This window comes from Symphalangus syndactylus, chromosome 10 (assembly GCF_028878055.3).
Source record: "Symphalangus syndactylus isolate Jambi chromosome 10, NHGRI_mSymSyn1-v2.1_pri, whole genome shotgun sequence".
Lineage (NCBI taxonomy): Eukaryota > Metazoa > Chordata > Mammalia > Primates > Hylobatidae > Symphalangus > Symphalangus syndactylus.
This window is the reverse complement of record NC_072432.2, coordinates 12,916,187-12,940,373: the sequence shown is the minus strand read 5'-3', so window position 1 is coordinate 12,940,373 and position 24,187 is coordinate 12,916,187. Positions and strand designations below refer to the sequence as shown.

Below are 24,187 nucleotides of genomic sequence, written 5' to 3'. Positions count from 1 at the left end.
TTCTCTCCCTTTTCTTCTGCTCTGGCAGTGGATGGCGATCCCCACTTTGTTGTGGATTTCCCCCTGAGCAAACTCACCATGTGCTTCAACATTGATGGGCAGCCCGGGGACATCCTCAGGCTGGTCTCTGATCACATGGACTCTGGTAAGTTCTACCTTCCGCTGCAGCATCTGGGCAAGAACCAGGTAGGTACTGCATCCCCCTCTGTTCTTCAGATGGATGTCCAGTGGTCTAAGGGCCACCTTACAGACACTCAGTATTGTCAGTGGTTAAGGGAAGTGCACTGTGCTCCTGGACTTACGCATCTGACTCCCTGCTTTATCACAAGTGCCGTGTGGCCTTGGGCACATGCCTTGGGAGTTGTTTCCCTTGTAAAATGGAGATAGGGACACTCTCTTGGCCTCACAGAGCTATTATAAAGTGGATCAAATGAAACTGGTTATGAAGTTGTTTTGTAAATGCTCAAGTGCTTTAGAAATCCACTATGTAGGCTGGGTGCGGTGGCTCATGCCTGTAATCCCAGCACTTTGTGAGGCCGAGGCGGACGGATCACCAGAGGTCAGGAGTTCAAGACCAGCTTGGCCAACATGGTGAAACCCCATCTCTACTGAAGTTACAAAAAAATTAGCCAGGCATCATGGTGGGCACCTGAAATCCCAGCTACTCGGGAGGCTGAGGCAGGAGAATCGCTTGAACCCAGGAGGCGGAGGTTGCAGTGAGCTGAGATCATGCCACTGCACTCCAGGCTGGGTGAAAAGAGCAAGACTCTATCTCAAAAAAAAAAAAAAAAAGAAAGAAAGAAATCCACGATATATTATTGTGTATAATTGTCATAGTGTCTATCCATTCAAAAGCTGTGATGCCGGGGAGGCCAAGGTTCTAAACTCATGTCAGTTTTTTGATGACTTAGATGGGATGTCAGATGTTAATCCACAGCTCTGTCTGTGTGCCGTGAACATATATGGACAAAGGGGTTCTCTGGCCCCTGTTGATCTGTAGAGGGCCTGGGTGAAAGAGATTAGCACAAAGAAAGCTTTTCAAGTTCAATGCAGGTAACAAACCATGTCCAGCTCTGTGAGGACAAGCTTTGGAGTGGGCACCCTGGCACTTCTCACTGCTGAGAACGTGTCTGGGAATGTTGGGTTGCACAGGGTCCCCCAGCAGGTGACACGTGTGATGCAATTATGTAGAGTTTGATCCTGGGGTTCCTTCAACACATTGTTTTCTTGTGGGACTTTATCGCCTCAGAGCTAAATCTCTACTGTTTCTTATTTCAAAGGACTCAGGAAAAAGATAGGGGCCTGACTGTGCATGTCCTTGCAGATACCTCCTATTCTGGGAGCAGTTCCCATGGTTTCTGTCTTCCGCGAGATGTCCGTGATGGGAACGCAGCCCGAGAATGCTTAGAACTTTGAGGCTGGAAGAGCATAGGCTCTTCTCATGCTGGGATTTCTCCTCTCCCCTGACCCCTTGCCCCAGAGAAGGCCCTTTTTTCCTTGAATGTCTAAGAAGTTTTATTGGAAAGATTATTGGGAAGATTATCCTCAAAGCAGAGAAAACAAGAGTTAATTATATAGCAATCTTTTCTTATTGCAAATTGCTGCTTTGCCTGAGAGCAAAACACATTTAACATGCATCACCTAATTCAGCCCCAAACATCTCAAGTGCAATTGCCATCTGTTCGCTATTCAGCCAGACAGCACGGAACCCTGGGGCCTGGTTCACAGGCCTTGCTCAAGTCCAGAAAAGCCCCAGTGGTATTCATAATGATGAAGAAAAAAAAGGAGTTCTATTTGATAGCAGTTTACAACTTACACAAATGCTACCTCCTGGGATCCTCGCAAAAATTCTGTTAGGTTTTATGTCTGTCCATCCATTTTACAGATAAGGAAATTGAGGCAGGGTTTTTTTTTTTGAGATGGAGTTTCACTCTCTCACCCAGGCTGCAGTGAAGTGGTGCGATCTTGGCTCACTGCAATCTCCACCTCCTGGGTTCAAGCGATTCTCCTGCCTCAGCTTCCCCAGAAACTGGGATTACAGGTTTTTGTTTTTGTTTTTGTTTTTCCACTTGTCTAAGGATGAACACCTAAGTGGAAGAACTTGAGTTTTTGGACAAAAAAAAGAAAACTAACTTTGCGTTCTCCCACACTGCTCAGTGGCATCATGAGATGTCTGAGAAAACTATCGCAAGGACAAAACCAAACACCGCATGTTCTCACTCATAGGTGGGAATCGAACAATGAGAACACTTGGACACAGGGTAGGGAACGTCACACACCAGGGCCTGTCGTGGGGTCGGGGGAGGGGGAGGGATAGCATGAGGAGATATACCTAATGTAAATGACGAGTTAATGGGTGCAGCACACCAACATGGCACATGTATACATATGTAACAAACCTGCACGTTGGGCACATGTACCCTAGAACTTAAAGTATAATAATAATAATAAAAGATGTCCGAATTAGGATCAGAAGCCTCTGGTAGATACAAAATACACATCAGGGTCGTACAAGAGTTCTTATCACTACAGCCACACTGGAAGGAAACCAGACAAACATGGTAAGCTGTGTGTAGATGCACAAATACTTAGCTGCGTGCCTCCTTCTGCAGTATCTTGACCCAAACCTACATCCTCCCTCCCCTATCCCAACATACTGGTCAGACAACAGTAAAAAATCCACACATAACTTTACGCATTCCCTCATTCATTCACTCACTGGGTAACCACCGAGTGGCTTCTGTGTGTAAGTCAGACATGTTTTTGGTACTAGAGATACAAAGATAAGCCCAAAGGAGGAGGGAGAGTCTAACTTGAGGTGTTGGGCAAGGATAGATTTTTTTTTCTTTTCTTCTTCTTCTTTTTTTTTTTTTTTTTTGTGAGATAGGATCTCACTCTGTAGCCCAGGATGGACTGCAGTGGTGCAATCACAGATCACTGCAGCCTTGAACTTCTGCCCTCAAGGGGACTTCTGGGCTCAAGTGAACTAGCTGGGACTACAGGCTTGCACCACTATGCTCAACTAGTTTTTTATTTTTAGTAGAGACGGGGTCTCTCTGTGTTGCCCAGGCTGGTCTTAAACTCCTGGGCTCAGGCAATCCACCTGCCCTGGCCTTCCAAGTGCTGGGATTACAGGCTTGAGCCACCACTCCTGGCCAGATTTTCTAACCTTGTTCTTTTCCCCTTGGCCTTTGAGGTGTGACAGTGAACGGAGAGTTAATTGGGGCACCCGCCCCTCCAAACGGCCACAAGAAACAGCGCACTTACTTCCGCACTATCACCATCCTCATCAACAAGCCAGAGAGATCTTATCTCGAGGTCACACCGAGCAGAGTCATCTTGGATGGTGGGGACAGGCTGGTGCTCCCCTGCAACCAGAGTGTGGTGGTGGGGAGCCAGGGGCTGGAGGTGTCCGTGTCTGCCAACGCCAATGTCACCGTCACCATCCAGGGCTCCGTAGCCTTTGTCATACTCATCCACCTCTACAAAAAGCCGGCACCCTTCCAGCGACACCACCTGGGTTTCTACATTGCCAACGACGAAGGCCTTTCCAGGAACTGCCACGGACTGCTAGGTAGGGAGCTGCGCTCTCCTCACGCTGGGTTTAGAGGACAGAGTTACATTTCCCAAGCAAAGCTGATATTGCCAACACCTTTAGTTTGATTGAGAAATTCAATAGGAATGTGGTTTGTATTATATATACAGTCCACATATGTATGTATGTATGTATGTGTGTGCATATATATATATACAGTCTATACATGTATACATATATATAATGTATTATATATTATACATATATGTATATATGTATTATATATAGTCTGTGTATGTATGCATATATATGTGTATGCAGACTGCATATGTGTATATAGTCTATATAAATACATAATATATATATTATATGTGCAGCCTGTATATAGTCTGTATATGTATGTATGTATATATGTACAGTCTATACATACATACATATACATAATGTATTATATATTATAAATATACATGTATATATGTATTATATATGCAGTCTGTGTATGTATGTATATATGTATACAAGACTGATATGTATGTATATATACAGTCTATACACACGTATACATAATATATATATCAGTCTGTATATGTACGTGTGTGTGTATATATTCACAGTCTGTGTATGTATATATATGTATGTATACAGTCTGTATGTATATATGTATATATATATAGGTATACAGTCTGTATGAATGTGTGTGTATATGTGTATTTATGTATGTATACAGTGTGTGTATGTATGGTGTGTGTGTGTATATATATAGTCTATATGTATGTGTGTGTGTGTATACATATGCAGTCTGTGTATGTATGTATATATGTATGTACGTATACAGTCTGTGTATGTATGGTGTGTGTGTGTGTATATATACACAGTCTGTATATATGTGTGTGTGTACACATACACAGTCTGTGTATGTATGTACATATTATATATATTCACACCCACACACACACACAGGCATGCCTTGCTTAATGACAGGGATACATTCTAATGGTCGTTAGGTGATTTGGTCGTTATGTGACCATCTAGAATATCCTTACACAAACCTCTCTAGATAGTGTCGCCTACTACCCACCCATCTAGGCTATGTGGTGTCTCCTGTTGCTGCCGGGCTGCAAACATGTACAGCATGTGACTGCATGGACTACTGCAGGCAATTGCAACACGATGATAAGTATTTGTTCATCTAAACATATGTAGACATAGAAAAGGTACACTAAAAATATGCTATTATAATCTTATGGGACCACCATCATATTTTCAGTCCATCATTGATTGAAATGTCATGATGTGGTGCATGACTGTATATGTAACATGAAAATTACATATGTAATATGAAAATTAGATTACTATATATGTAATATGAAAATTAGATTTTTTCCTGGGCTTTGTGAGCTAGGACTGGGCTTTATAAGCCAGTAGTTCTCTTTAGCCTTCTGGGAAAATGAACGAGGAATTGAAATGTAGTCACCTGAGGGTCCGGTTCCTTTGCTCTCAGTAAGAATACACAGACACGAGGCAGCCCTGCCCAGCGTCCAGCCTGAGCGACACCCCCACCAGGGGAGGCAGCCACGTGGCAGTGCGCAGCAGGCAGACCATTCTACCCAGCTTTCTTCAACGTGTCATTTCACGTGGGCCCCTTGCCCAAAAATACAGAGCAAGCCATTGTCAGGGCCCAGTTCAGTAGGCAGGATTTCCTGGCTCTTGAGCCGGCCGCGTTTCGTGGGGCCTGGCGGCCCAGCGTGGGCTCCCCTTGCAGACACAGCTCTTTATTCCTGCGGCCTGAGCAGTGCTGCCATCTGACCAGGAGAGTCCTGAGGACGCAGGTCAGAGAGGAGCTGAGCTGACTGCTTTCCACCCCCACCTGGCACAGACCTGAGATGGATAGAAAGGAGGCGGGCCCATGACTGGGAAGAGGACAGAGGGAAGATGGAACACTACTTCCCTCTTTATATGCCCTGTCCTGTCCTCTGGACTCAGTAGGAGACCGTGGTTATTGCTATGTGTAGGTTAGGCAACTTTCTAGTGTTAGCAGCTGGGAAGCTTCCAGCAGTCATGGGTAAATCCCACAGTGTGGATAAATCCTCAGCTCTCTCCTCCCTGCCCCCCAAGAACACATGTTCTTCCATGACACTGGGAGAGTCTAGTCTCGGGCTGTGGCCAATTGTAAGCCTTCCTGCCACTGATAGCTCTGAAGTTGGATTTCAGCACGAGGTTTCTGCATTTGACTGAGACCTGATGCTTTTCTTTGTCCTCCCAGGTCAGTTCCTGAAGCAGGATGCCAGACTCACAGAAGACCCTGCAGGGCCCAGCCAGAACCTCACTCACCCTCCGCTCCTTCAGGCGGGAGAGGGGCCTGAGGCCATCCTAACAGTGAAAGGCCACCAAGTCCCAGTGGTCTGGAAGCAAAGGAAGATTTACAACGGGGAAGAGCAGATAGACTGCTGGTTTGCCAGGAACAACGCCGCCAAACTGATCGACGGGGAGTACAAGGATTACCTGGCATCCCATCCATTTGACACAGGGATGACACTTGGCCGGGGAACATCCAGGGAGCTCTGAAGCTGGCAGCCTCAATAATTCAAGTGCATGAAGGACAGTGATGTGGGGAGGCCGTGGGGCAGCTCTTTTCATGGCCTGTACGTGCCTCAGCTCCTGGCAATTAGCTGGACTCCATGATCCACCCCTGGTGCAGCGTAGGTCTGACATCTGTCTGGGAGTAGGGTAGGGGTGGGTAGGGGCGGGAAGCCTGAGTGCAAATGTTGTTTCCCTCTACTGCCTCTTCTTGCCTCTCCCCACCCTGCCCACATCCACAGAGGGGAGAAGGGTCATAGCTAAATGCAACAAAGTCTGTATCTTGTCCCAACCTGCTTTTCTGTTCTGTTAGCATTATCATAAAGTAAGCCTTTCTGGTGAAGGAAGGTTGCTATGAAACTTTTTTTCTTGGTGGAAATGGCCAAGTTTAGGCACTCTGCTTTTTGCCTTACACTAATGCTTAGAAAGCTGTGTTTTCAGTGGTGGTGCAGCCCCCAGGTGTGTGGCCAACCTCTGCTGCAAAGGAATCTCTCACTGAGTCCAGGCCACCAGTCATGCCAATGGCCCATACATTTGATCATTGTAAACCGTGAAGTCTTTTTTGCAAGAGGTTTTTCTTCTGCTGTGGTATCTTGCCGTTAAAAATTAGTTTTCATTAAAAAGAAATTTGATTGAAAATAGAAACATCTACAGCTCAGATACTGATCTCTGTCTAATGGGCTTTGTAAACCACTTGACTTTGCCAATGGCTATTCTCCAATATGTTCCAATAAGCTAAGGGCTTTTCATACACAGGACAACTCCATGTGGTTGATTTTACTGGCACGTCTTGGTGACGAAGAGTTGGCCAAGTGAATGATGCATCTTTTACTTGGAGCTCTCCAGCCTTTGTCACAGTTCCCAGACCTTTTTTCCTTGTGGTCCTCCAGGAAGTGATCCATTACATGTACACAGTGCTAGGACGGGAGGCAGAGCTGCCTCAGAGCAGGTCCACCAGCCCACCTATAGCAGGAAGCGTGTCGGTGCTTAGAAAATCTAGGACTTCCAGCTTCCCTCATGTCAGATAGAAAAAAAGTCAGGAAACCAGCTCGTGAACAGGGGCTTTGATTCGAAAACTTGGACAAACCTGGTGCCTTAAAGAAAAGGTTAAGATCAGAGGGGACTTCCAGAGTCAATGAACGTCACCCTTCAGTGGACAGATACTGGGGGCGCTTGGGCGAAACAGCAGAGAAAGAAAGACTGTGGTCAGGGAAGTGGAATGTTCCGATGCAGGCCAGAGTTCAAGGCTCTGGGGCTGGCCTCACAAGAGGCTTCTTCCATGGGGCTTGGCACCAGAGCAGCCCCCACGTGAAACGAGAAGGCATGCTTAGCACTGGGAGGGAAACCTGAGTTAAGAAAATTGTTTATCATGTTTGCCTTCCCTGGGGAAACATTCAGGCAGTGAAATGACATCCACATGTTCCTGTCGGATGCAGCGGTTTCAGGAACAAGTTAGTGCTGGGGGACTATCCGGGCTAGTCTCTCTCTGCTTTGTGAACCCAGCACACCAGGGCCTGTCTGCTGTGCTATTTATTTGCCTTCCGTCTTCCCAAACTCAGCTGCCTATATTCATGCCAGAGGTGCAAAGGCTGCCAGCCAGTGCTGCTGACAGATGCTTTCAGACTGTAGAGCTCAGAGAAAGGGAGCGGGAGCTAGAGGTAGCCAGGGGGCTGGCCAGGCTCCCCGGGGCCTTCCTATTATGTAAATCCCAGCTGGACAGACAGCCCTGGTGCCAGGTGGCCCTGTCCCCTGTGAAGCACTTGGAGCAGTGATCTGTTGTTCCAGGTGTAAGTCTCGACACTGCAGAAACGAGGACGTTATTAGGAAAGACCAGTTCCTACTGCCTGTGCCGCTACTTTAAGAGCTGAGAAAAACGTTCCAATGAGATACCCATAGCTAACTTGCTTGCTCAGAAAAAAATAAAAAGTAACAAAGTTGAGCTTTTATTTTTAAAAATTATATTTTACTTTAGAAAAATATCACCTTTTTTCCTCCTCCTCTTTATGTGTAGATCTTTTTTTTTTTTTTTCAAATGGGGTCAGTACCTGAAAGCCCAAAACCCCATACCAAGGTTATAGTTAGGACCTTTGCATTTGATAAAAAAAAAAAAAATAGTATTTTCTGTTGTCCAGAAAATCTTCCCAGATAGGGAAACTGAGGCAGAGAGTGCCGTGGAGTGGTTTTTGCCAAGTTACACAACATACTTAACGCAGGGCTACACTGAACCTGCAGAATCGTTTTGTTTGCTTTGACACTGTTTTACCATCTGGGCAATCATTTATTTTCCTTGAGCATTTTTAAACCAGGGTGAGAGTTGTTCCTAAATGAGTAATTGAATGAGATGAAGAAATATGTCATAATTAGAGGAGATAAATCTCCTTGTTATCACAATAGTTAATGTGTCATAATCACTGACTGACTGGGACCTTGAACAAGTCAGCATCTCTGCCTTTCAAAATGAAGGAACATTGTTCTTTATCCTCCCCTGACCCCCCACGGCCCCACGCTAGGTGCACCATTTTCCTCCATTTGACTTTTTAATGCTTTACAACTTCAGGCTAAAGGGAGGGGATGTTGGGAGGAGAAACCATCACAAGATTCCCTCGGTGCTGCAGCTGTGCTGAGGAGGCCAGGGACTGGGAATCGGAGTGATGAGCACCTCTGTGTTTCTCTAGGGAGTAACATTCAACATTTAATTGAATCATGTATCCTGATAGGTGGATTAGGAACAGGATTCATTCCTTTAACTTTAAATTTTGGCTAAACAACATGCCTTGGATTGAGTGTATATGCCTTCCCCAAATTCGTAAGTTGAAGCTTAAATCCTGAATGTGATGGTTCTTGGAATTGGGACCTTTGGAAAGTTATTAGGTCTTGAGGGCAGAGCCCTCACGAATGGGATTAAGGCCCTTATAAGAAGAGACATGGGGCCAGGTGCAGTGGCTCACACCTGTAATCCCAACATTTTGGGAGGCCGAGGCGGGCGGATCATGAGGTCAGGAGATGGAGACCATCCTGGCCAACATGGTGAAACCCCGTCTCTACTAAAAATACAAAAATTAGCTGGGTGTGGTGGCGGGCACCTGTAGTCCCAGCTACTTGGGAGGCTGAGGCAGGAGAATCGCTTGAACTGGGGAGTCAGAGGTTGCAGTGGGCCAAGATCATGCCACTGCACTCCAGCCTGAGTGACAGAGCAAAACTCCGTCAAAAAAAAAAAAAAAAACAAAACAAAAAAGCAGACATGGGAGAGATGGTGTTTTTCCTCTCCACCACGTGGGGATACGATGAGAAGATGGCCACCTGCAAGCCAGGAAGACGGCCCTCACCAGACACCACATCTGCTGGCACCTTGCTCTTGGACTTCCCAGCCTCCAGAACTGTGAGAAATAAATGTGTTTTGTTTAAGCTACTCAAGTCTGTGGTATTCTTGTTAAGGCAGCCCAAGCTGACTAAGACACCAAATCATTCAAAACATTAATTCTTTTTCTGTTCTTTAAGCTTCCCAGAATGTACACAAACAATGCTGTTATTAAAATTTAAAGGACTCTTGGAACCGTAGGACATGATCCAGCCAAAATCACAAATAACACAGCTACGCAAATACTTATAAATGTAGCTTTAATATTTATTTTAGTCAGTTTTAAATAATTAGTGGGGTATGAGACAGTTCACATTCAAGAGACGTTTTACTTAGACAAAAATTTGTAAGAGAACGATGAGTAAAAACAAACAACATATTGGTCTGTTTATTTTTCTAAGGGAAAATGGAATTGGGGCTGTTGAGAATAAAACTTGAAGAATCTAACTGCACTGCTTGTTTGTAGGCATTTCTGAATTACACACAATGATATGTAAATGGGGTAGCGACATTGGAAGAATAATGTTAAAGTAATACAAATTATTGTAGAGAACAGCAAATTCGCAGCAGTCATTCTTGTGCTCTTCTGAAACTGTCAGATATACCGGAGAGTCTTAAACCTCTCAGTCCATTCCCTCCTGGGGACTCTGGCATCCCAAACTCTGATCATTATTGGGACCAGTGCATTATTGGGTACTCCCCTGCACACACTTTGCCCACCATCTGGACTGGCGCTGCTTCCACTGGGCTCAGGGTCGTTTCCCTCCTAGGTGCCGCTTCTAACTCATGGTTCTGGCACTCCTGCCTCCAGTTCTGAGTGGTTTCACTGGATCGCGTTTAGATTTCAATTGAGCTATATTACAAGCTGAACGGGACAACAGCTGCTTAGAACCAAAACAGACATAGGGCACAAAGGAGGCATCACTGGTGGGCTGTGTTAAAGAGAAAACAAGTGAACAACTAATGTCAAGGACTCAAGTTGACTTGTCTCTGCTTTTGGCATCTTCTGTGGCTTTAAAACTGGCTTGGTGGCTCACACCTGTAATTCCAGCAGTTTGGGAGGCCAAGGCGGGTGGATCACTTTGAGCTCAGGAGTTCGAGACCAGCCTGGGCAACATGGCAAAACCCTGTCTCTACAAAAAATACAAAAAAAGTTAGCCAGGTGTGGCAGCATGCACCTGTAGTCCCAGTTACCCAGGAGGCTGAGGTGGGAGGATCACCCTAGCCCAGGAGGTTAAGGTTGCAGGCACCGGTGATCATGCCACTGCATTCCAGCCTGGGTGATCAAGTGAAACCCTGTCTTAAAAAAAAAAAAAAAATGAAGGAACTGGAGTAGGTAATGTCTACAGTCCTGTGATGTTTATCTTCTGCCTTCAGACAAAGATGCTTCCTGAGCCGCCACGTGGAAAATGCTAAATTATTCATTCAGTGACTCCAGTATGTATTTAGTTCCAGTGTGTCAGGCCCAGGGATTCCAAGGAAAACAAAGTTCATGCCTCTATGGAATCCTTAGTTTAGAACAGGATGTTGAACGAATGCCCAGCCTGGGCAACATAGGGAGACTGCATCTCCAGAGAAATTTAAAAAATAAGCTGGGCATTGTGATGCATGCCTGTAGTCCCAGCTACTTGGGAGGCTAAGGTGGGAGGATTGCTTGAGCCCGGAGGTTGAGGCTGCAGTGAGCTAAGATCGCACCACTGCACTCTAAGCTGGGCAACAGAGTGAGACTCTGTCTTAAAAGTAAATAAATAAATAAATAAGAAAGAATGCAAAGATAGAAAGGGTGTGATCAATACTGTAAGGAAACTTGCCGAGGGCTATCTGAGCTCAGAGGAGGGACAACTATGAAGGCAGGAACGGTGTCAGGAAATCGCTCCAAAGATGGAGAGTTCAGTCAGCTGCAAGGGAGAGGCGCATGGACAGAGGCAGCCACATGTTTCCTAGGATGTCAGGCAGCCAGGAACTTCTCCCACATTGAGGCAATCTTCTTACTCCGTACCGTTTCAGGCATGGCGCTGGTTAGTTGGTGGCCTCTGAGAAACCACCATGGAAAATGCTTGGTGAAACCCTTGCCCCATGCCAGATGGGTCCCCAGTGTGGCATCCACGTCCTCTCTCCCTCTCCTGAGATACGAAGAATGCCTGGGGACAGTCAGAGAACTCTGCCATGGTCATCCCACCCACAGGGCTCCTGCCAGCACTGGGCAGAACTGACCGGTTTTTTTTTCCATGCATTGCCTCGATGGCCACTCCATTCCCCGTCAGCTGCCTATGCCACCGAGCCCCATAGCTTCCCTCCATGGCCGTGCCTCCTATTTTGCTGAGAAGTCTGAGGCAGGAACTCCTTCCTTTACTGTTTCTCATATCAAAGGGTCTGTGTCTTTGTGTGGCTCTATCAGCTGGTACCCCCTTCCTTCCAAGTATAGCTGTCACCCTCCACTCTGGATCCCATCTCTTCCCACATCCTCAGGTGGTTGCCTCATTTATTCTCTCTAGATTCTTGTTTTCCACCAGGTGCTTCTTTCTTGATTTCAGATATGGTTCCAAAAATGTCCTCTAGTCTGAAACTATTGTCCCTTGCTTGTGCTCCCTTGGGGCTCCTAACTTCTCTTTTATTTCCTTGTTGAATTTGCTCTAGTGGTTGGTATGTGAACCCTTATTTTTTTTCTACCCTAGTCAGTTGCTTAAGTCATCAGATTCAGCTTCTGTCTTCACCCTATTAACAGAACCACATCTTAAGACATCACGTTGCCATCTCAATGTCCCTTCCAGCGATCAGTGCCTTCAGCATCCACCACATGACTCTGTTGAGTAGTTTGACTTTGTTTCTTTTGTTTCTTCTGTTTCTTTTGCAGTTGTGAGATGCTGGATCCCTTTGCTTCTTTGGCGTTAATCTTTTTTTTGTTTTTTTTGTTTTTTTTTTTTTTTGAGACAGAGTCTTGCTCTGTCACCCAGGCTGGAGTGCAGTGGTGTGATCTCGGCTCACTGCAAACTCCGCCTCCTGGGTTCAAGTGATTCTCATGGCTCAGCCTCCTGAGTGGCCGGGATTACAGCCATCTGCTACCACTACACGTGGTTAATTTTGTATTTTTAGTAGAGATAGAGTTTCACCATGTTGGCCAGGCTGGTCTCGAACTCCTGACCTCAGGTGATCTGCCGCCTTGGTTTCTTAAAATCTTTCCTAGTCTCTTTTGATGAATTTCTTCCCTCCTACCAACTTGTAGGCATACCCTAGGGTTTCTCTTTGGTACCCTGCACTTTCCCCCTTAGTGATCTCATCCATGTCTTGGTTTCCACATCTGCCTCTGCACACACTGGTGGTTCTGAACATACGTTTGCAGTGCCGATTTCTTTCAAAGTCACTTCCCTTTAGCTATTCTGGAATCATCCCAAACTTAGGAGTTAAAGGAAACTTTCTACCTTCAAAGTGACTATATTGATATTATAGGTATTTGAGGTTGGGGATCTGGGAGCCAAAAGGAAGGAGACACTCCAGCACCATCCTTTTCTATTTTGGACGTTGCAAACAAAGGTGAAAAAAGGCCTCTCTCTAATATATATAATACGGTGTATTTCATAGGAAGGCAACCCAAATTAATTTTTATTGACACAGTGTTCTTCCTGAAAATTCTCTGTTAATCATATTATGTCCTCAAAACAACAGCTGTGTTTGTGCAAGAGAAGACCCAGTGTTCTGATGGCTCCCTGGGAATTTCTGGTTATATAAGTTGAAAATCACATGTACTAAGTTCATTGACATGCCCATGAAATAACTTCACTGAACTATGGGTACAAAATTCATTGTACATGCTTTTTTGTATCCTTTTTAAAAAAATAACAAATTTTATTAGAAGTGAGTAAGGGCAATGTAGAAAATACAGTGCTGCAGATATTTGAGTGTGAATGAAGGCCTGAATGCTACACTCTTTATTTGGTTCAATTTCCCACTGGAAGTCTGCCTCCTATTTCTTGACTCTTTTAGCCACGAAGTTAACATAAGCCCTATAAATGTTAAAAAGTAAAATGTCACGCAAGGCCGAAGTCCAGCTTCTATTCTGGAGGTCTACAGGGAAAGTTACAGAAGAAAACAAACCTTTCTATGGGAAGACAAAAGCAATTTAAGGCTCAGCTCAAAACTGAAGAGGACTGGAGCCTGGGAATATTCTAGAAGCTGAAAGTTCTAGAACTTGTAGGCAACTGCTTATCCTTTCAATTTCTTTATCTGTCTGCCCGGGAAACTAAAATGGAGCGCTTTGGAAATTAAATGATGAAGACAACGTAGAATAAAACTGTGTGTATTATTGAATGACAATAGCATTCTAAATTGTTCGTGCAATTTTCCCAGCAGAGAAAATGCTTCAAACACATTCACTTACTCATTCATTCAACTAATCTTCAGTGGGCACTGACTATGTAGAGAGGACAGAGCACGCCTCCTGTCCTTCCCTGGAGATAATGTTTTGTGTAATTAGTTATGATAAGAGGTGGACAGCTGCCTGTCTTAGAGAGGTTCTGGTAAAAGGATGGGGGCTTCAAAAGGAAGAAATCGTGCTCATCTGGGGAGCAAGAGGAGTTGGCCTTGGATCTGGGTCTTACAGTACCGGCCAGCGTTAGAGGGGAAGCGTGTCTAGGAGCATTTAATCTAATAACTTCTTTATCATAAAAATTCTCAGCTTGGCGTGGTGGCTCACGCCTGTAACCCCAGCACTTTGGGAGGCCGAGGTGGGTGGATCACGAGGTCAAGAGATTGAGACCATCCTGGCCAACACGGTGAAACCCCGTCTCTACTAAAAATACAAAAAAATTAACTGGGCGTGGTGGCGCATGCCTGTCATCCCAGCTACTTGGGAGGCTGAAGGAGGAGAATTGCTTGAACCCGGGAGGCAGAGGTTGCAGTGAGCCGAGATCACGCCACTGAACTCCAGCCTGTCGACAGAGCGAGACTCCGTCTCAAACAACAACAACAACAACAACAACAACAGCCCTCCAAGGAAAAGGAAAATAAATTGTATAGGGGAAGAGTCATCCCCCGCCCTCATCACAGAGCTAATGGGCGGGATCAGGCTGGCCTGGCTTCGAGGCCCCTCCTCTTTTCATGACTCTGGGAGGCTCTGGACTAAACAAGAGCAGCTTCTACAGTGACTGCCGTGGGCTGCTGCACCTGAGTCCAGGATCCCACTTGTGTCTACCCCCTGAGCATCCCAGGCCTTTCTTCACCTCCAGAAGCTGTGGTTTCGGAGCTGCCTGTTTCCATCTAAAAGTGACGTCTGCAGTAGCCCATGTTGTGCTGCTTCTGTCAATGGCCAGGATGGGCGTGGGCAGGGCCTCCTGATGGGTGGACACGACGGGGCCACCTTAGGAAGTCCACCACCCCCTTACAAGTGTTCATTGTTGGACAAGGCTTTTTTTTTTCTTTTTCTTTTTTGAAAGAAACCTGGCTAGAGAGTGGGAGAGTGTGGGGCCCACAGTGGAAAAGCCTTGGCCAGGCAGCCAGGCCTCTCTGCTGGGCCCGCGTTTGCTCTGTCGATGCCTCAGACCCCAGGAAGCCCAGAGACCACAGCTCGGCTCCAAGTTCACGTTTCTCCCTTTCCCTTAGACATGACATCCTCGGAAACATCTCGTAATCAGCAGCTTTCTGAAGCAAATCATCGTGAGTTAGAAGGAGGGGAAACATATCTGCGGAGCTGGGGTCGGGGATGGCGAGCCTCTTGGGGGGCGGAGGTGGGGTGGCGCCACCCCACAACTGGGGATGAAATAAAGAGAGACAGAACTCACATGCATATGAGTGGCTTTTCCTTGTCACTTGTCTTCTTGGGAGAGGCCTAGACAATGCAGCTATGGATGTGATTAATGAGCTGCCGGCCACACCTGGCAGAGCGGTGCAGGTGGAAGCCAGGGGACTTCCCTTTCTCCCTGTCAGTTACCCTGCGCTGTGCTGGGAACGCGCCCTGGTTTCTGCAGAGGAGATAAGCAAGTCCTGGGGAGAACATGGACGTTTGGCAGCCAGCGAAAAAGAAAGGAGGGGAAGGTAGACTCGAGATGGGGCGTGGGCACGGCGGATGAGCTCCTGCAGGTTGGAGAGAAGGGGAGTGGGGTGGGGGGTGCTGCAGAGAACCCAGGACCCAGAGGGGATGTCGTTTCGGAAAAATTTCCAAGTCATTGCCCTTCCTCCTCTTCACATCCTCGGTCAGCAGCTCTACCCAGGTGAACGAAGCCACATCGAATCCAGCACTGCCCATCCTTGGGAAGGGTCATCAGTTTCTGAGGTTCACTGAGGATCACTGGAAGTCCCTGAGCTGAGTTTCCCCTGCAAGGTGGGTGCCCCCCACCCTGTGCCCTACTCGTTCGTTCTTTTGGGCCCGTTGTCTGGGAGATGGTGTAGATCCCATACCTCTGGCCTGCTGGCTCATGTCCACCAGGGCACCTGGTACCGGAGGGCAGAGTGCAGGGCAAAGGGCGATGGGAGGAAGGAGTGGCAAGTTACAGATCACCAGGAAGCAGGAGCCGAAGGGACCCTGGCAGATGGGATGCTTAGCCCCTTTGAGTCCTGGACACTTTGAGCATCTGATGAAATATGAAATTGAGGGACTCCTCTCTCTCTCTATCTCTGCCTCTTTGTGATAGGCCCTTCCTCTGTTGCCCACGCTGGAGTGCAATGGTGTGAGCACGGCTCACTGCAGCCTTGACCTCTGGGACTCAGTGGATCCCCGTGTCTCAGTCTCCAAGGTAGCTGCGACCCCAGGTGTGTGCGATCATGCCCAGCTAATTTTTGTTTTGTTTGTTTGTTTTTTGTAGAGAAGGGGTCTTACTATGTTGCTCAGGCTGGTCTTGAACTCCTGGTCTTAAGTGATCTGCCTGCCTCGGCCTCCCAAAGTGCTGTGATTACAGGCAGGAGCCACCGTGCCCAGCCAACTCTCTTTCTTAAAAAAAGAAAAAGGCTAACTCCCAGGTGGAGGTCCTGAGCCACGTGATCTCCTTCTAAAGCCTCCACCATGAAGGGTGCTTTGCTGTTGTGTCCTGGGGCAGCCAGGCTGTCCTGCCAAGCCTCCGGCCCTGGGGCTATGACTTAGGCCTAATTCATCCAGCTGGGGGCCTGGAATGACCCGCACTCCCGGGTTGCTGCCAACGGCCCACCCCTTGCAGTGAGCAGAGTTTTGGGCACAATATCCAGGATTGTTTTTTGGTTTCTGACCTCCTGTGGCCACAACTCTTCATTTACTTCCCTCTGCAGGACTTTGACGTTTAGGCCAAAGCAGTTCTCAAGACCTCCCTGCGAGGTCAGGGAGAGGCGAGCCTATTCTTTCTTGTTTAGGGGGTCACAGGGAAGCTCACACCCAGTGACCCACCGCTGACCACACGGTCAGCACAGAGCCAGGCCTGAGTGATTGGCTCCCAGCTGGGACCAATTGCTTCAGGTCCTTCCTGAAGCAAACACCTTGGCGCCCCTCTTTGGCGGGGCCTGCTAGGGTTACAGCTGAGCAGACGGGTAAGAAAGGGAGAGAGAAACCCAGCAGGTTAAGTACAGCCAATTCCTGTCCCTGTGCGGTAGGGCTTGGCTGCTGTCGCCACTGAGAGCTGGGAAAGAATGGAGCTCATTATGTGGGGGGTGGAGGGGAGGCCCAGGGAGGTGTTAAGCAGAGAAAACGGGTTGAAATTCAAGTCGAGGCGATGCTGCCAGCCGGCGCCTGCTGTGAGACAGTCCGATGAACTCTGATAAACCCGGAGGCACCTTTTCCACACCACAGTCCAGCCTGGAAACTTTAGCACCCTGTGGAGAGGGAAGGGCACGCAGGGAGGGGTGCTGGGAGATGGGGTGGGGGGCCGTGTTGCTGGAGAGGCAGGAGAAGAGGGAGGCCCAATTTGCTCAGGACCCCCAGGGTTGGGCCGCTCACCTTCTGGCTCTGGGGACTTGGGGGGTCTGCAGGAGAAGGCTGCAGCATGCAGGGCCCTGATGCAGGGGTGAGAAGAGGAGGGAAGGAGTGGGCCTGGCAGCAGGGAGGGCCCAGGTCCAGGATGCCACCCACCGAACCGCTGTGGCCATGAGCAGAGCCCTGGGATTGGCCCCTGTGCTGGGACATTGCTGGCTGCCGACCAACCCCCAGACAAGCTGGTGAGAAACGTCCTCTTGGGAGACTGCAGCCAGCCTCACAAACGCCCCACATTTCCCTTTCTAGGCCTGGAGATTGGGGTGACAGCCCTTCTTGGTGTCACTGAAACGCGTGTGGTTAATCTCAGTCCTTGGGATCCACATAAAACCACGTGACTGTGCTTCTCATCTGTAATAAATTATATACGAAGGATGCTGAAAGCAGGGCGTTGGAGAGAGAAGTGTATACCCGTGTTCACAGCAGCATTCCTCCGATTACCAAGAGGTGGAAGCAACCCAAAGTCCATCCACGGAAAAATGGTAAGCAGATATAGTATGAATAGATACAGACAGTGGGATATTATTCTGCTTTAGAAAGGAAGGAAATTCTGATACATACCACCGCATGGATGCACCTTGAGGACATTATGCTGAGTGAAATGAGCCAGTCACAAAAGGCAAATATTGCATGATTCCATGTATGTGAGGTCCCTAGAGTACTAATAGAGACAGAAAGTGCAATGGTGGTGGCCAGTGATTTCAAGGAGAGCACAAAGGAGAGTTACTGTTTAATGGGTGCAGAGTTTCCATTTTAAATGACAAAAAAGTTCTAGAGATACGTGGCACAAGAGTGTGAATGTGCTCAATGCTACTGAACTGTTCACTTAAAAATGGTTCCGACGGGCCAGGTGTGTACAGGCTCACGCCTGTAATCCCAGAACTTTGGGAGGCCCAGGTGGGCAGATCACCTGAGGTCAGGAGCTCAAGACCAGCCTGGCCAACATGGTGAAACACCTATCTCTACAAAAATAGAAAAATTAGGTGGGCATGATGGTGGGTACTTGTAATCTCAGCTACCTGGGAAGCTGAGGTGGGAGAATTGCTTGAACCCGGTAGGCGGAGGTTGCAGAGAGTCGAGATTGCGCCACTGCACTCCACAGAGTGAGACTCTGTCTCAAAAAAAAAAAAGGTTAAGATGGTAAATTCTATGTTATATGGTTTTTACCACAATAAAAATGTGAGCATCATAGTGATAGTAAAATCTGACAAATTGCATGAGTGAAAGTTACAGACAAAACCTATTTGTGAATATTGATGCACTAACTACACTCAAAGAATAACATACAATGGTTAAAATGATAAACTTTAGTTGTGCATATTTTAGCACAATTTTAAAAAGCCTTCTGAGTTCTTTACTCTGACAAAAATCCTCAGAGGCTGAGCAGGACACAGGGAAGACGGCCAGGGAAATCCCAGACTGGCACTGCCAGAAGCTTCTAGCCCATTCCATCAGGGCACAGCCTGGGATGGGCTGGGTCCCCAGAGCTGCACACGCTGCCAGGATGCTGATGACACATGGTTCAGCTTGGCCCCTAGATGGTGACCATCTGTCTAGGCCCTCAGTGAGAGAAAGGGGACCCTCCATTCCTCAATGTGGGGGCCTTGATCCTTAAACAGGGGCTGTCTTCATTTCCTGAGAGGCCAGAGGCAAAATGAAAAAGCACAAGTGGATAACAGAACCCAAAATATAAATTCTGAAGGGCAATATCTAGTTTCTCTGTAGGATGGGACAGGGTAGGTGTTCTCTTCTTCTTCCTCTCCTGCTGAGATTCCCCTTATGAAATCCTTGCAAACTGCACCTGCTCCCATCCTTCTTAATAAGTCACCCAAATGATTGCACAGAAGCCATGTAGCATAATTTTTCAAATCTCTGCTTTTCTGATCAGCCTAAAAGGGCGTGACTGGGTTGACACTCCAGTGAAGGCAAAGGTTCCACGACATATGTCCCTGGGACCTCCCATTCTCATCTATAAACCCGGAACACTAGGATCCCCCCTCCCACAGCAAGAAGCTAAACCTTGATGAAAAAATGTCTTAATAACTGGTCTTTGTCATCATTCAAAATAATCAAAGTGGACCAAATGATGACCTGAACATCAGATCATTGTATCAATAATTTACATTTTTTCTTTTTTTAAAAAAATTTGTTCTTTTAAAATTTTTTTTAATTTTAATTTTAAGTTCTGGGATACATGTGCTGAATGTGCAGGTTTGTTACATAGGTATACATGTGCCATGGTGGTTTGCTGCACCTATCAACCTATTATCTAGGTTTTAACCCCTGCATGTATTAGGTATTTGTCCTAATGCTCTTCTCTCCCCTTTCCCCCATATGGAACAAAAAAAGAGCCCTTATAGCCAAGATAATCCTAAGCAAAAAGAACAAAGCTGGAGGCATCATGCTACCTGACTATACTACATCAAACTATACTACAAGGCTACAGTAACCAAAAGAGCATGGTACTGGTACCAAAACAGACACATAGACCAATGGAACAGAACAGAGGCCTCAGAAATAACACCACACATCTACAACCATCTGATCTTTGACAAACCTGACATCTTTTGTTTTAAAAGAAAGATAGGAAGGTCCTGGATGGACATAGGTCTATGTGATGAGACCCACAAAATGTTTCTACTTCCAAAATTGCTTCTAAAATTACAGTGAAAATATATCCTACTTTCTATTATAATATTTCAACAGTGAAATGGACTTTGAAAAATATGAAAATGCTTTGTTCCTTGTGTGGAAGACCTTGAATGAGCATCCTTCATTAGGGGAGCTTCTGGGTGGGAATTACATGAAGCAGATGTCCCAAAGATGGTGGGGAGAGAGAACAAATTCTGAAATACCACTCTGCTTCCAGTGGTAGCTGGGCTGATAGCCCTCTGTTGTAAATTACAAACAAAGCCCAACTTGTATCTGATTGCAAAATAATACATATTCATTGTTAAAAAAATGAAACCTTGGAAAATACAGACGGCCACAAAGAGTCTATTTCTTTTCAATTCAGTGTTTTATCTTCTTTGGTTTTTTTTTTAAAAACAAAAAAGGGTTTTCAAAAGAGCCCTATTTCCAGATTATCAATAAGGAATAAAACACCTCTTCCGACAGTTTCAGGAAGCTATGCCAGGACACAGCAAGAAAGGTATTCTCAGAGGCGAGATTCAGGATATTTCACCAAAGTAGAAAAAGACTGGGCCCCCATAGTGCAATATGACTGGATTTTCTGCTTACTACGAAGGGAGCAGGATCCTACCCTCACAAGCGAACGTCTGTCCGACCCTCAGGAAAGACAACACGACGTCCTATAGCCGGGCACGCCAGAAACGGGGAAAGGTGTGTGTCTCCCAGAGAATACTGTGAAGAACAAGTAGAGCCAGACTCCTGCCTGGAGCCTCTGAGACGCAGACCTCGTGCGGTCCACCCTCGGCCTCGCAGACACAGTCAGTGTTCTCAGTCTGAAGGACATATTATTTTATTGCTTTGAGGGCTCCTTGAGGAAATCCAAATCTCTGAGAGAACCTTCTTTGTGAAGGATGACGCACAATTCTGTTTGCCTCCACCCCATCCTGAGCGGAGGTGGCCCCAAGGCCAGTTTCCTGTGCTGGGCTGCGTGCCTGGCTGGGCCACTTTGTTCTGTTTTCAGGAACCCTTTTGGAGACACTTCAGTTGACTAGGACAGGCACGCTCTGCATCCCAGGACCAGCTCCAGCTCAGGATCTGGGATGAAGTCCAAAAAAAAAACCTCCTGAGGCTGCGGGGGAAGAGTCACAGTCACCACTTGACGACAGAGTAGCATCAATCCCGGGGTCTTAGGCACGGGGAAACCCTCTCTCTTGGGAGCTGAAATCCCCTTGCACTTCTACCCATTACCAGGAAACACAAGGGAACCTGGATATTAAGGATATAGCTCAAAATCACGTATGGGATAGGGAGGAGCGGGGCTTTGAGGACAGCGATGGGAGAGGGAGGTGCGGGGCTTTGAGGACAGCGAGAGGGAGGTGCGGGGCTTTGAGGACAGCGAATGCAAATGCCGTGGAGACAACCCTTAAGGGCTCGTGGCCGTGGAGCACAGGGCAGAGCCTCCGAGTCCACCAAATTCCTCCAGCCTTCCAGTGCAAAGGGAGCTCTAGTGAGGTTTCATTTTCTGCCCTAATACATGTTTTGCCAAAACTCCTTCAAGATGAGTAAAATGGACAGGTTTATGTTCCTCTGGAGGACCAGAAAAATGGCGCCACTGTCAATGGCGGGTTAAATCCATGTAGTCAATGCTTTGAGAGCCAACAGCTGGCTACACAATCTTCCAACGTGGTCCCCACATAATTAATTACACATGGATGATATCATTGTTTCCGAAGAGAGGGACACATGCCTCCATTCTTTTAGGTTGTATACAGACACAAAAATCAATAACATGGGCTCTCACTGTAAAGAAGTTATTCCCCTTTAAATCATTTTTCAATCCTTCTGATTCTGACAAGGAAAAAGAGAAGTCCCAGATTTTCTGACTGTGCATTTCACACTTCTTGAATGTCTACTTCAGTCAAGAAATGTCTGGACCTGGGCTCTAAAACCATCAGCAGGCCACGATATCCATCTGCAACTGAGAAACGTTTCGTTTTGCAAACCAGTGAGACTAACAGGCTTGCAGTAGTGATTTAAGTCTTTTTTGCATAACAAACTTATAAAGTTTACTAAATCCACTTCGAGGAAAATATTGTCAATCATTGTCAGGGTAGTATAAGTTTATGGCAATAAAACCTCAAGGGTGGTAGAGGGATGACTTCAGACCGAGAAACACTTGGGCGAGATCTTTTCCTTGCCGATACCACCCGCTGCTCTCCCATGCTGGCCTCTCTCTCCAGGACTTGCCTGACTATTTCAGAAAGGTCAGGACACCTGCGGAAGACCAAGCCAGAGGTGGGCATGGCTCAAACGGATGCTTTCCTCATCAACACATCGTTTCTGAACTACATCCTTGCACTGATGAGGCCAGTCTGTGGGCCACAGTGAAAACCTCAACCCCTCATTAGTTTTCCCTGGGGTTCCCTCACTTCGCAATAAAACTCTGAGCCAGGCTCAGCTCTGTGGAATCCCATTCATCAGCAATCACTCTAAGGCTAAGCAGGCCTCTGCCTGGGCTGCATGTGGGCAGATCAGATGTCCAGTGGCTGCTGATGTGGTGAGCACTGGCACAGGGAGACATGTGGTGACTTGAGGTCTCAGGAAAGAACTGGGGGTTTCCATTATCCTGGGCTTCCTGGGTAATACAATCTGAAAATCAATTCTCATTAAACACAAGTGATACTAATACCTCTGACAGGGTACATCTTAAATGATAATTTAAAAGCATATTTCCTGACACTTGGCTGCTATGAAATGCAGCCCTATTTATGCCACCGAGGAGGCCTCACACTGAGACCCTGTGGACAGCTCCCGCAGGAAGCGTCCGAGGTCCTGGATTGTCACTTATTATTTTAATCTGATTTTCTTTACTCAAGTGAAATAGAACCTGGCATTGGTGCTTTCTTTCACCACTTCCACCAGTGGTCCTTAAAAAACAATTAATGTTGTCGTAAGCCAAAGAATGAAGACTTCATCTTCCACTAACACAGTCTTTGGTTCTAGCCATGGATAGTGCTTATTAATAAGTGCAGCTGCATCCCACAAAGGTTTATAAACTTCTACAATTCATGAAAGCTGTGGCAGCTGAGATGTTACATCCTTATTTGAGTGTCACGGTGGAAAGCATCTCAGTGGCTGAGGCCATGGAGTGAGAAGTGGAGCTGCCAGGGTCCTCGTGGACACAGACTTTCAGGAAAATATGAGAGTTTTTACAGTGGCCAGTCACAGTTACTGATTTGGCACTTTTGGTATCAAAGTGTCTAATTTTATCTCAAAAACTTTCTATTGGGAATAATGGGAAGGTTCAATGTCTCCTACATTTGAACTGGACTTATTGATCATTAAAACGTATCATTAGGACAGAGGAATAGGCAACCAGACCCAAACAAGAAAAAACACATCCAATCTATGTTACATTAGCTTCCCAGGGCTGCCAAAACAAAGTACCACAAACGTGGAGGCTGAAAAGAACAGAAACTGATCATCTCACAGCCTGGAGGCCGGAAGTCTGCAATCAAGGTGTTGGCAAGGTCATGCTTTCTCCGAGGCCTCTAGAGAGGATCCTTCCTGCCTCCTCCAGCTCCTGGTTGCCCCACGCATTCCCTGGCTTGTGGCCACATCGCTCCAGTCTCTGCCTTTGTTTTAACCTGGCTATCTTCCCTGTGTTTTTTCTTCTTCTTAAAAGACATCAGTCTTCTTGGATTAGAGCCCACCCTGCTCCAGTATGACCTCATCTTAACTAATTACTTTTTTTTTTTTTTTTTTTAGATGAAGTCTCACTCTGTCACCCAGGCTGGAGTGCAGTGGTGCAATCTTGGTTCACTGCAATCTCTGCCTCCCGGGTTCAAGCGATTCTCCTGCCTCAGCCTCTTGAGTAGCTGGGATTACAGGCGTGAGCCACCGTACCCGGCCAACTAATTACATTTTTAGCCACTCTATTTCTAAATAAGGTCACTTTCCTGGCTGGGCGCCGTGGCTCACGCCTGTAATCCCGGCATGTTGGGAGGCCGAGATGGGTGGATCACTTGAGGCCAGGAGTTCAAGACCAGGCTGGCTAACATGGTGAAACCCCATCTCTACTAAAAATACAAAAAATTAGTGGGGCATGGTGGTGCATGCCTGTAGTTCCAGCTACTGGGGAGGCTGAGGCATGAGAATCTCT

The 24,187-nt window shown here is 46.8% G+C and overlaps 1 protein-coding gene across 3 annotated transcripts in view; it reads left to right on the top strand.

Moving 5' to 3' along the window:
• Positions 1-9,521, top strand: part of ITIH5 (inter-alpha-trypsin inhibitor heavy chain 5) — a 133,377-nt gene extending 123,856 nt beyond the window's left edge. For 2 of the 3 annotated variants that reach the window (XM_055296466.2, XM_055296468.2), the window contains 3 exons: positions 29-145; positions 3,197-3,574; positions 5,799-9,521. In XM_055296466.2, the coding sequence (XP_055152441.2) occupies positions 29-145; positions 3,197-3,574; positions 5,799-6,100 (797 nt within the window). In that variant the 3' untranslated portion in view covers positions 6,101-9,521. The remainder of the gene's footprint in view (positions 1-28; positions 146-3,196; positions 3,575-5,798) is intronic. The other variant, XM_055296467.2, reaches the window with a different exon arrangement.
• The last annotated feature ends 14,666 nt before the right edge of the window (positions 9,522-24,187 follow it).